General features: G+C 39.8%; 2 protein-coding genes across 3 annotated transcripts in view; one reads left to right on the top strand and one right to left on the bottom strand.

Annotated features, from left to right (window-relative positions):
- The window catches only part of CHD1L (chromodomain helicase DNA binding protein 1-like), a 66,424-nt gene that overhangs the window by 40,908 nt on the left and 12,353 nt on the right, over nucleotides 1–13,163 (bottom strand). Inside the window, exons 2-6 of the mRNA XM_014540868.1 lie at nucleotides 11,173–11,285; nucleotides 7,957–8,063; nucleotides 7,313–7,427; nucleotides 6,773–6,804; nucleotides 2,036–2,117 (exon numbers count right to left, since the gene is read on the bottom strand). Coding sequence (XP_014396354.1) covers nucleotides 2,036–2,117; nucleotides 6,773–6,804; nucleotides 7,313–7,427; nucleotides 7,957–8,063; nucleotides 11,173–11,285 — 449 coding nt within the window. The remainder of the gene's footprint in view (nucleotides 1–2,035; nucleotides 2,118–6,772; nucleotides 6,805–7,312; nucleotides 7,428–7,956; nucleotides 8,064–11,172; nucleotides 11,286–13,163) is intronic.
- LOC102252019 (dimethylaniline monooxygenase [N-oxide-forming] 5) overlaps nucleotides 12,713–13,163 on the top strand; it is a 34,053-nt gene continuing 33,602 nt past the window's right edge. Inside the window, exon 1 of one of the 2 annotated variants that reach the window (XM_014540865.1) lies at nucleotides 12,713–12,771. The gene's annotated coding sequence lies outside the window, so the exon portion shown is untranslated. Of the gene's footprint in view, nucleotides 12,772–12,950; nucleotides 13,017–13,163 lie in introns of those variants that run through there. The other variant, XM_005867625.2, reaches the window with a different exon arrangement.

Genomic DNA, 13,163 nt, shown 5'->3' with positions numbered 1-13,163 from the left:
CACCCTCCCCAGGCTTCCCTCCGAGATATTGTTTCTTTTTAAAATATCTAATAGTGTCCACCCATTCATGCCTGGTCTACTTTTGGGGCAAAGTTTTCATAGTATTTCAAGTATGGGAACTGGCCAAAAATAAGTTTCCAATAACCAGATCAGATTTTTGCAATGTGTGTTCACCAGGCAAAAAGATGAGATGACCTAAGAGATATGAGGTCATAAAACCAAGGCTGATGGTCACTACAATCAACTTACACTATCACATAAGTTAACATTTTTATTTAAAGTAATGTCTGTTTTGGCATCAAAACTTATAAATGGGTAAAAAAAAATCCAGAGACAATTCATTTGTGTACATATATATATTGTTAATCCTCACCCAAGGATATTTTTCTATTGATTTTTTTTTTTTAAAGAGAGTGGAAGGGAGGGGGAGAGAAAGAGAGAGAGAAACATGGATGTGAGAGAGACACACAGATTGGTTGCCTCCCGCACGCACCCTGACCAGGGCCAGGATCGAGCCTGCAACCAAGGTACATGCTTTTGATCGGAATCAAACCCGCAACCCTTCAGTCCCTGGGCCAATGCTCTAACCACTGCACAAACTGGCTAGGGCTATGTATAATATTTTGTAAACTTTTTTGTGCAAAATATTTTACAAATATTTTCCATGTTATTAAATATCCTTCTACATAATTTTTCATGGTAAACTTACTTTGTAAATGTAGTATACGAATATAGCATAAATTATACAATCAATTGTTTCACACTTAGGTTGTTTCCAACTTTTTATAAACAAGCTGAAAACAGTATTAGGAAGGAAAAAAAAGGCAGTAACCTCCCCACTTCTCAGCCCAATCAGTACTAGTAAATGTATTTTTTCAACCAATGCGTTAACTGCAATTTAAACCTCACCTAAAAAGAATGCATGATGACAGAGAACAATTTCCTTACCTAATCGCTCTGAGGCCAGCCCCTGAACTTAGCTTCCCCACTCCAAACCTCGTGTTCTTTTACTACACCTGCTTTTCTTCTCCCCTTGCAAATTAGTAAACTAACTTGGTAGTGTATAAAGCAGTCTCTTATAAGATTAGGCACCAGCATATGTAAACCTCTTAGGGAAGAGAGACACTGTTACAAGACCCTAAAAAGAAGGCAAAGGACAATAAAGCAGAAAGGGACTCACCACAGGATAGCAATCTTGTGATTGAGCTAATAACGGACAGTGGCCATATCTGCATGAAAATGCTAAAAACTGTAACTTTTAGCCAATAAGTATAAAATCCAGACTTCTCTTCCAATGACCTCTAAATTTACTAACTGCTCACAGGACAGGGACCAAACTTCAATGATGGTCACAGAAATTCGCACATGTGGCCTCACGAATGAACAAGCCTTTACTTGATTACGGAGAAGGGCACTTCACATGCACAAGCTGCTCCACGGGGTCCTCGGGAGAGAGCAAACCTCGGGCTGTAACAACATTTCTCATCTACTTTGCCAGAACGATGTCAGAGATCAAGAGAAGGAAATGAGATCAAGGGTGCCATACTCAAAAGTATGACCAAGACAAGGAAGACTGACGGTAATATTCAATGGCATGAAATCAGTCCCTTTGTGACTCTATGTGAACTGCTAAATTTTTTTAACAGGTATATGGGGAAGGGGGGGTACAATATATCAGATAGAGTATCTGCTATTGCAGACAGAAGAATTATAATAAAACTTTTTTTTTAAAGAAACTGCCCCTTTAAAAAGAGAGTTGAAACATTTCCAAAAATACAATGTATTTTATTGGTGCAGAAACTTATTACTTCTTCACTGGATAACCAGATGTTAGAAAACATCTCCTCTGCAAAAGACTCGAGGAAGAAGAAGTGAGGCCGTATTAAGTACCTGCTGTCACCCACAAAATGTTCATTCAGCTCTGCAGGAATGTGACTGAAAGAACGTTTTCAACGTAACTGGCTCTATGCAAGCCTAAACTGATGTTTTTTATAAGGAAGTTATATTAAAAACTAAAACTAGCCTGTGAGTTTACCTCTGAAAGTGTCTTATGCAGCAAGGAGCTTTGATTTTTCAACCTGTGAGCTTCATCCACAACAAGAACGCTCCAATGGAAGCTGTGAGAGAAAAATCCAAGCTTTCAGTTTTGTGTAACTCAAACACATATCTCACATTCAACAGTCTCACTACACAACTGTGGGTATTGTTGGGAAGATGAATATTAATCCCCATCTATTAGAAACACACTCAGATTGCCTTCTTATCTGAGAGCCTACCATGGACAGGTGACAATATCCAGATAAGGTACTTAAAATAAAAGGAATTTTTCCCAAGATAGGAAAGAGCCAGAGACAGAAAGCAAAATGAAACATTTAGGACCACCTACTGTGTGCCAGACACTGAGCTTGGCTCTTTGTGTATGTTATTTAATCTACCAGAATATGGTGAGTACAGCAAACCCTCGATTTTGCAGACCGTGATTTAATGGACTTCGGATTTAACGGACGAAATTTCCAGTCCGTATGTCATATGTGAAAATGAACACCCTGTTAATTTTAAAATGCTTTTAACCAAGATTTGCTTATAATTAAATTAACAGAGGTTTTTGTTTTGTTTTGTTTTGTTTTGTTTTGTTACTAATTCACTGTATTTTTAACAAATTTTAGCGAATAGGCCATGTGTTGGGGAAAAAAACACTGTAGTAATTTCGCCGACATAAATAAATATTACATATCTACAACTATCGTCTACATATTTAAATCTAAGAGTCACCACTCGCAAACAATGATGATTAGCATGTGACCACATGCAGAGTAGTTGGTTCTGTTGTCTCCTGGCGTGACTCTGCAGCAGTTTTAATTAACTTCTGACATGTGCTAAGCCACACCTCAACCGTGTGCATTTGTTTACTCGTGGTGGCTGGTGAATGCACACATTTACTCGACCTATTCAGTATAAATTGAAAATGACAGTAATTTTATAGAAAACTTTTCTGTGAACTCAAACTTTTCATACGTACTTAATTTTAATTATATAAATGTGTCAAATAAGTAAAAACAGATAAATGAACTGATATGTCAATTTTTTATCATTCGCATTTGGAAAACCTACTTTATTATATAACAAACTTTCAGCATTAAAGGACACCCCCCCACCCTCGCCCAAATTAGTCCATTATAATAGCGAGGTTTTACTGGAGACATTATTGTGCTCATTTTACCAACAAGGAGACTGAAAGCTCAGAAAGACTAGGTGACCTGGTCAAGGTCATAGAGGCAGAGCTGAGATTCAGACTGAGAAGAAAACAGACAATGGTGTCACAACAGCTAAAAAAGTCTGATGTTAAAATGAGGAAGTGGTGAATAGGACCAGATGTTATGGATGTCTGGAAGATACATCCTCTGGGTTGTTGAAATGGAAGTCACTGGCTCCCAGAGCACATTTTGTAGCATAGCATGGTATAACAATCCCCCCCCCCCCCACGCAAACAATTCAAAATATTTTTTAAAGGTATGTCTGCATATGTTTCCAGCTGCATTATTTAAAATAGAAAAAAATCATAATAGGTCCAATTATAGGTTATAAAATATTATACAGCATTTTAAATAATAAAGATGATTATGTTGCAATAAGATAGGCCTATATCCTTTTTCACAAATGTGTAAACCACTCAAAAGATAATAAAATGAAAGTTATAAGATTTTTTTTATATATTTTATTGATTTTTTACACAGAGGAAGGGAGAGGGATAGAGAGTTAGAAACACCGATGAGAGAGAAACATCGATTTAGCTGCCTCCTGCACACTCCCCACTGGGGATGTGCCCGCAACCAAGGTACATGCCCTTGACCGGAATCGAACCTGGGACCCTTTAGTCTGCAGGCCGACGCTCTACCCACTGAGCCAAACCGGTCAGGGCCATAAGATTTTTTTTAACTCTTTATTTTGTTTGTAAACATTCTGTAATTCCATTATATTAATTTATACTTAAAAAAAACTAAATGTATATACAAGTAAAACAGAATATTGGAAAGATAGTGGGCATGGGAATAAAAATTCCTAAAAAATTAGAAAAAGATCTTGAGCAGAGGTTGGCCTTACAAATAGGAAGCCCTCTTCCTCTGAGGCTAGAGTGAAAAATCCAGAAAATGGCACAGAAACAGACACCTAGTACCATTCACTTTCTGAGGGTGGTACAGGTGGAGAGAGATTGGGGGTCCAAAGAGAACACAGGAACTGGAAAGGATGAGCAAGGGATGCATTTAAGGATTACCAGGAACAAAGTCTAGCTGAAGTTGGACACTGGTCATAGATAAGGTGTGAAAGTAGCCACAGTATAAAGCTGTGTGCCTGATTGAATTAGCATTCAAAACAGATTAGGTCCTATTCCCTTGTGAAGAACCAGATATTTAGGTTTTTACACACAGCAAGCAGGCATCCAATAAAAGCTCGTTCAATGCAACAGGCTACAGGGAGATGGATTTGGGCTCAGTAAAAGGAAGCAGGTAAAGGCACTCATCAAAGGACACTGAACAATGCTCCATGGAAAGCAAGAGGTGGAGGAAATTCTAGCTCTCAAGGATTGAATAAGTCTGTTGCCTATCATAAAAAAATTTTCCTATTTTTCATATTGTTACATGCACAGTCTTAACTCCCCATAATAAACCTCGTTAGGGCAGAGATTACATTACACTTCCCACGTATTCTCAGAATGTGCAATACAGTAATACAGTGTACCCTTGCCAAATACAGGGTGGGGCGAAAGTCGGTTTTCAGTCATTTGCAGAGAAAATAATGCAATAATTAGCAAATAAGAATATAAGAATAAACTGTGTTTTGTGTACCCACAACTGTAAACCTCCTTTTGCCCACTCCTGTTATCAAAAGAACCTATCTGTGTTTTGGGGATTCATACTATGAGTCAACGTTACAAATGTCCCTTCATTTACTTAGGTTCTTCAATTCACCTGGAATGGATTCAAGACAGACAATCTGCCTTAGAAAGGTTGCATTTCTGCTGAACAAGGTGAGACTCCAGTGCACCTAGATCATCCAAGAAGCACGCTTCAAAGAAGGCTCCACAGCACTCGTGCTGGGTCTGGGTGTCGAGCTCGTTTAGTGTATATTATAACTGTTCTCTACAACTTACTAGTGGGTAGGTTACCTGATCTCATTTCCTCAGCTATCAACTAGATGGTAACATCCCTTGTAGGGTTGTCATGAGGACTAAATAGGATGATTGATATAAAGTACCGAATAACATTTATGCCTCAATCTTTTCATTGTTTGAGATGTCCCGTATACAGTGGGGCCTTGACTTACGAGTGTCCCGACTAACGAGTTTTTCGAGATACGAGCCGTCTCTCGGCCGATTTTTTGCTTTGAGTTGCGAGCTAAAATTCGGGTTACGAGCCAGCTTCAGATACCCCACTGCTAGTTGGCGCAGCGAACGTCACAGTGAACGCCACAACATCAGCCCAGCATCACGTGTCTCACTCGTTCACTTTAAGATTTGACATACGAGTAATTTGAGTTACGAGCTCCGTCACGGAACGAATTAAACTCGTAAATCAAGGCCCCACTGTATTGCCTTGTATTATGGATAGCTATATATTTTTTATCCCTCTCCTGGAGTTAATGTCCACTTAGGGTAGCTCTATGGCTTATCTTCCTGGTATTTCTCCCAGAACAGTGTCGTTCCCAGAGGAGAAATCTTTAAAAATATTAAGTTGGATATTAATAAATAAACAAAAGAGAGGTAAAGCATATCCTCTCCTAAAGAAAAATAAGATCACATGCTCACTTAAGTGAAAAGTGAAACAAAATACTGGATGGAAGTCATTTTGAAATCTATGACTGGGCCTTTAGTATTTCAAAATAAGATGAAAAAAGAAATTCAACTCTAAAGAACCTGAATGAGAAATAACATTTAAAATATTGATAAGCACTTTGAAAACCAAAGTTTCAGAATGTTAAAGATGCAAATCCCCAGCTAACCACGTCATAACTACGCATGCAACGGAGAACGCGAAACTGTCAACAGATATTCTTTTCTTATTCGCCTAAAGTCTAGCTCTTGTTTAATTTATATTGTAACTGTTATCTCGACCCTATACTGCAACACGTCAGCCTTATTATCAGGTGGTACTAAGAGTTAAATCTAAGTTTCCTGTACTTCATGAGCACATATGAAGCCTGAAAGCTAATTGATTAGAAGTCTTCTTAACACTCCCTTTCTAAAACGTTAATTTTGTAGGCTCAAATCAGTCACTTCCTATATTATAGGAAAATCTCCAAACAGCAGTCCTGAAGGTGTCTATGCAAGTTGCAACTGAAAGAATCTAATATCTGTTAACCTCGCACCAGGCACATCTTATTTCATTTAATCCTCACAACAGCCATCCAAGGTAAGAGAGTTAATCATCCCCATTTTACACATGAAGAGTCTGAGGTTCATGGAGATTAAGTAACTAACCCAAGGACATACAATCTAGGGAGCTAGATTGTAGGACTCCTGCAGTGCCTCCTATCCTATATAATAAAAGCGTAGTATGCAAATTGTCCCCTCAACCAGGGCACAGGGTGGCTGGGGGAAGGGAGGGAGGCCCTGGCCAGCAGCCAGCAGCTGCTAGGGACCCTACCAGTGCACAAATTTCATGCACTGGGCCTCTAGTTTGTAAATAAGGCTCATGGAAGACATACAGGAAAGAAGAAAAGACATGAGTATCATGATACATTTAACGCAATTTCTGAAGAAGTGTAACATACTCACGATCTTAGAAATGCTGCATCTTTCAAAGAAATCTGAAAATTTAAGGAAAATACATTATAAAGGCTGGTACTAGTATAACTCTGAGATTAATAAGAGTTAAGGCTTATTCATTCACTAAGTAAAAAGAGTTACGAACATCATTTCTAAGTGGTACTGTCTTAGACATGCAAAAGGAGGCAGTAAGTCCTGCTTACAGTGACTCGGTCTTAGCATGAAGAACAAGGACTTAAAAGAGACAGGAACTGAGTGTCCTCCATTCCCATCCTCAAGTAACAGAGACCAGGCCTCAGCCCACAAACCCTTTCCCCTGCCTGCCTGTCTGCCTCCTATCCATCAATCAAGAAGCAGCTCCAGTGCCACCTCCCTGGGAAGCCTTCCCCTTCACTTCTTTGGTCACACCCCCACTCTGATAATCTAATTGAACTAGACTGTCCCAGAAAAATGTGTGTTCTCAAAAATCATTAAATACAATTCCAAAGGATTTTACAACTTCCAGGGTCCCAAGTTAAGAGTTCTTGCTGTAGAGGAACAAATGGGTACCTCATAGGTAGTCAGCAACACATGAAAACATGGCTTCTGTCTTAGGTCTGGCTGTAGGTTGGCTCTCTCCTCTTTGTCACCTGTATATGTTACACAGGAAAGACCTGGAGCAAATCTGAATCCAAGAAAAGAAGCAGATGAACACAAACACAGAGCCATGGGAAAGGGCATGCATAGCTGGAAAAGTACATTTCATGGAAGGACTGCAGATGTGCAGGCCTCAGGATGCCCTGCAATCAGAGAGTCCCGGGACTCTGCAATCCTGTGCAGAGTAACGGATAAGTACTTGTGTACATAGGTGGGAGGGTCGGAGGAACATCTTCAAAAAAGGGTCTTGTGCTAACTCTAAAAACAAAATATTGGTTACTCCATATGTCACTATGAAAAAGATGGTTTCTCCTTTAGTTCAGCAAAATTTACTAAAAATGAGGACTGACCTTCAAATTGCCAAATAGTAACAATAACGTGGGACCCTCCTCCCATCAGATTCTCAGTCTTTGTCTACATTACCTCAGGTTAGAGTTTTCTGGAAAAAAATACTCACTGTTTAGGGCAATTTGTTATTTTATCACACTTCACAGATCACTCAGAAAAAAACCTTAATCAATGCAAAAAATAAAATTTCAGCTACATCTGCTCTGTACCTTTCTATCTCTTCTTTCCAGTTGCTCAACACAGACAAGGGACAGAGAATGAGGAATGGTCCTTCATCATTTAATCTTCCTGCCAAGTAAATGAAGAAAGCAATAGTCTGAAACACAGAAAAAGAAGGCAGTGTTGATCACATTTCCATATGAGAAACGACCACAAAGTTCCCACAACCTTGTAGAGAACACAAACGCTTACAGAACACTGGGTTTACAAAAACATGATGTACACATTAGGAGAGGCATCCATTCCTAGAGTGAAATCATATAAGCTTCAAAATAATCGCCAAAGAAATCTGTGGCACTCAATCATATCAACAGTTAACAAGCAATGGTGCTCAATATTTATGCAATTGAACCTCTAATGCAAAGAAAAAAAATCAGGAAAGACAACAGAAATCAATGAAAACGACGCAAAGAATGTACAAGAGGTCAGGAGTACTCTGAAAACATACAGCAAGTGTCAGGGTATGACCGTGAAAATGACCAACCACATGGTGGCCTCTGGTGCTTACCAGGTTCTCTTTCCTTCCTACCTTCCTCCCTCCTACCTGTATTTACAGAGCACCTTCTACTTGCTAGGCTACTATGCAGAGCCCTGGAATATAACAGTGAACAAAATAGATAAAACTACTAGCTCTCCTGGAGTAGACATTCTAGTGTAAAAAAAACAAACAGTAAGTACTGCCTCATGAGCTTAAGTAGGGGTATAAAACGAAAATTTTTGTAAAGCCAAATTTTTGTCAAGTGGATATGGCTGTACATACTTTCAACTAGAAAAGTTTCTTTAGAAGATGGCTGTGATATACAGAGAAAATAGCTCTCTTTTATAAAACAAAAAGTCCGAGAAGCCTCCATCCCCACATGCTAAACTGTTTCTGAAAAAAATCTATCCTAGCCCTGACTGGTTTGGCTCAGTGGATAGAGCGTCGGCCTGTGGACTGAAGGGTCCCAGGTTCGATTCCGGTCAAGGGCATGTACCTTGGTTGCAGGCACATCCCCAGTTGGGGGTGGGCAGGAGGCAGCTGATCGATGTTTCTCTCTCATCGATGTTTCTAACTCTCTATCCCTCTCCCTTCCTCTCTGTAAAAAATCAATAAAATATATTTTAAAAAAACCTCCCGCAAATGCTCTTTAAAAAAAAAAATCTATCCTAAGGATATAATCCAAAATACTGAGAAAGCAAATACCCAAAGGTGTTCACACTGAGGTTAATTTAAGTAGCACAACAAAAAAGGAACTCATCATTCCTCATCTTTAGGACATTTAAGTAAATTATGATCAATTCTCTTGAAGGAATATTAAGTAGCCAATAAAAAATAATTATCGGGAAGAATAAAAATGGAAAATTACAATGACAGTGTTAGATTACTAAAATACAAACTATAAGTGCACTATAATTTCAACCATTGTAAAACATACACTACTATTTATGGCTATGGTTAGAGTACTGAGGTTATGGGTTGGTAGTTTTTTTTTTAACTGAAATTACATTAATTTTATAATAGAAATAATTTTCTTCTTTAATTACCTATCGCTTTCCAATCCAGATTGTGCTCAGAAAAATCATCCAATAAATAAGTACTTATTGGATTAAAAGCACTCTGTCTAGCTTTTGCTGAGGATACTATTTAGAAAAAAAACTTACCTTTTGTAACTCTAAACCAGATATATCTACAAAATTAATTTGGATTGACTAGTGAATTATACCAAACATTTAAGAAAAAAAAAACAGTAACAATTCGACATAAAATTCTAAAAAACTGAAGAGGAGAGAATACTCAACTCATCCTATGGGTCCAGCTTTCCCACAATACCAAAACCAGACAAAGATATTACAAGAGAAGGAAATTACAGACCAATATCCTTCAAGAACACAGATGCAAAAATGCTAAACAAAATTTTAGCATGACGAATTTTAGCAAGAGAGGTGCAGTGCTTTCAAGACTGAAATGATGTTGACGAATTTGGAGGTGTAATATTTTTAGGGCACTTACAAGTAGAACTACATGAACACCCTGGGGAAAGGCAAAGGACACGTGAAATTTGCTGGCTCTGAATTTGCTGGAGTCAGGACAATGCCAATGTCCACCGCAAAGCTGGCTGCAGGGAAGGCCTTGTACCTGGTCCAAGAGTCTGTCAGCCTGGCTCCCAGAGACATCAGGAAACCTATCTTTGTTCTCGTTCACAGCTCTCAATTTGGGAATACACTAGAACCAGATGTATTTGCCTAAGAAATATCCTCATATGACCATACTTGCAGGTCATATGGTATTCTGAATAACCCCAAGATTCATGAGGTGTACCTGCCTTAGTCCCCGACACATGGTCAGACTAGTCTACCTGCAGAACTGCTCCAGCTTGATGCTTGTGTATGTGAGGTTAGAGCTGGAGGGAGCACTTGAGCTTCTAAAAGGACTAATGAGACCTTCACTCATTCTGTGTGTTCACTGGTGAAACCCATACTTCCACGGTTTCTGATCGAGTTGCCGCTGCTGTGTCCTGACTGCACTGGCTTTCTTTGGTATCCTGTAGACAAGAAAACCTTCTATAATATAGAAGGGGTCGCCTAAGACCATCGGAAAACACATGTATAATTACGTATTGTTTTTGTGATTGATCACTATGCTTTAACTATGTTCAATTTGTAACAATGAAAATACATCCTGCGTATCAGATATTTACATGACGATTCATAACAGTAGCAAAATTACAGTTATGAAGCAGCAACGAAAATAATTTTATGGTTGGGGGTCACCACAACATGAGGAACTGTATTAAAGGGTCGCGGCATTAGGAAGGTTGAGAACCACTGTGCTAGAGAAATGAGAAGTGGTCCTCTACTCACTGGGGAAGGGAAATTAATATTAGAAGTGATCCAGCTAACTTAATTCGTTAGAGTATTGCTAAGGAAGACAGAAACAATTTGATCCCTGAGACAGGTATAATTTGCTTTACAAGAGAAAAACCCTGCCCAGGAACTAAAATAAGGGTAGTGACAGTTCAAAACTGTCCCCTGATCAGAAAAGTCAGCTCCAGTGTCAGAATCTCTAAATAAAGGTTCAGGCATTTCACCACCTCATATAAAAGTGCATCCTAGTAACTAAAGATAGTAATGAGTTGTAAGAAGGTATTTCGGTGAAGGTGAGACCACCCTACAGTGTCAGTGGGGAGCCAGTACTCTCACCCTCAACCAGAGGTTAAGTGACATACCTGGCAGGTCTTCCCCAGGCCCATCTCATCTCCCAGGATGCAGCCATTCTGATAATGGAAGCGCTGGGCTAGCCAGTTGACTCCCTCCAGTTGGTAAGAGCGTAGGTTAATCCCTAGAAATAAAAAAAAAAAAACACAGCCAGTCCCAACGGCAAATATCTCAGCACACACACACAGGCTACATTCTAAGACTTCAACTGAAGGATATGGCCTAAACCCTATACCCCCAACATTACTGGCCATATCCTCTGCTGGGAAGTTACAAATATGTAAACATCTGCTGACTTCCAAACTACTTTTTCAGCAGATGTAGCCACCATGATATTCAAAGCCCAGTATTATGGGATCCACATGACAGATGAAAAAGTCAGCTTGGGAGTTGGCCTCTAATACTGCCGGACTCTCATGCTAGTGTCCATTCTAGGAAATGAGGCATTACTGATGCAACATAACCACAAACAACAACACATGAATTGTACCTGTGTCTGCTTGCTTAATTGAAACCATTTGAATTTTGCAAAAAAAAAAAAATAGGTAAATAAGAAAAGACTAGATTAAATTATGCTTCAAGAGAGACGCAGTGCTTTTAAGACTGAAATGATGTTGCACAGAGGGTGTTTAACAGTGTGCCAGGGCCGGAGGAAACGTCTGCGATCCACTGTGGAGCTTCTGCTGTCTCTCCTCTCTCCCTTGGGGAAAGAATATCCAATTTCAGAAAACAGCTACATCCTGGGAGAAGGGAGGACCCCAAGCATACTACTAACGATTAACAAAACTGTAATTTTATGCTTTGAAATCACGACCTTTAAAAAGAAACTAGGCCGCCCTGACCGGTTTGGCTCAGTGGATAGAGCGTCAGCCTGCGGACTGAAGGGTCCCAGGTTCAATTCCAGTCAAGGGCATGTACCTTGGTTGCAGGCACATCCCCAGTAGGGGGTGTGCAGGAGGCAGCTGATCGATGTTTCTCTCTCATCGATGTTTTTAACTCTCTATCCCTCTCCCTTCCTCTCTGTAAAAAATCAATAAAATATATTTTTAAAAAAAGAAACTAGGCCATATATAGTAATTGTAGAACATCTGGGGGGAAAATGTTATTTTTATTAAGCACTTACTAAATACCAGGGAGAGTAGTAAACACTTTATATAAGTTACCTCCTTTAATACTTATAATAACCCCATGTAGTCGGTATTATCGCCACTTTGTAAGTTAGAAAATTCAACTAATCAAAGAAGACTAAAATGTGAAAGACCAACATGGCTTCTGGGAAAATGGAGATTTTCTTTTCACCATTCCTCTTGCTAATGCAACTAAAAATCCTGAATGTTACAAAGAAAACACACAAACATAAGTCAACTCTGAAATGGTGGAGAGAAGAGGCAGCCCAGCTAGTGACCTCAGGACCCAAGGAACAACAAGGTGATGAGTTCCAGGTTTCGTTTTGCCTCATACAGCCCAGACTTGGAGGTGAGAAAATTAACGACCCAGAAATGCCTGGACTCTGCCCCTAGGAGATCATATGAGCCCTCTCCAATACCCCCCTCGAAAGTGGTGTCACAGGAGGCCTTGTGGACACTCAGGACCTTTATCATTGTCCAGAGGTAATGAGACCAACTGGGGAGCCATACTCTCACCCGCACCCAGAGGTAAGGGGGCGCCCCCTCCCTACCCTCGGGTGTCAACAGAGGCTGAAAGGTTTGTTCTTCCTTGACTTTAGGGAAGGAAGGGCTAGTAAAAGTAAGAGGGACAGTTATGTGCGGTGATGAACGTGGACACTCAGGACCTTTATCATTGTCCAGAGGTAATGAGACCAACTGGGGAGCCATACTCTCACCCGCACCCAGAGGTAAGGGGGCGCCCCCTCCCTACCCTCGGGTGTCAACAGAGGCTGAAAGGTTTGTTCTTCCTTGACTTTAGGGAAGGAAGGGCTAGTAAAAGTAAGAGGGACAGTTATGTGCGGTGATGAACTGATCAACTTGGCTTGGATGCATAT

The sequence above is a fragment of the Myotis brandtii genome, unplaced genomic scaffold (assembly GCF_000412655.1).
Source record: "Myotis brandtii unplaced genomic scaffold, ASM41265v1 scaffold250, whole genome shotgun sequence".
In the NCBI taxonomy this organism is placed as follows: domain Eukaryota; kingdom Metazoa; phylum Chordata; class Mammalia; order Chiroptera; family Vespertilionidae; genus Myotis; species Myotis brandtii.
The sequence above is the reverse complement of the archived record's forward strand: the minus strand, read 5'-3'. Positions and strand labels throughout refer to the sequence as shown.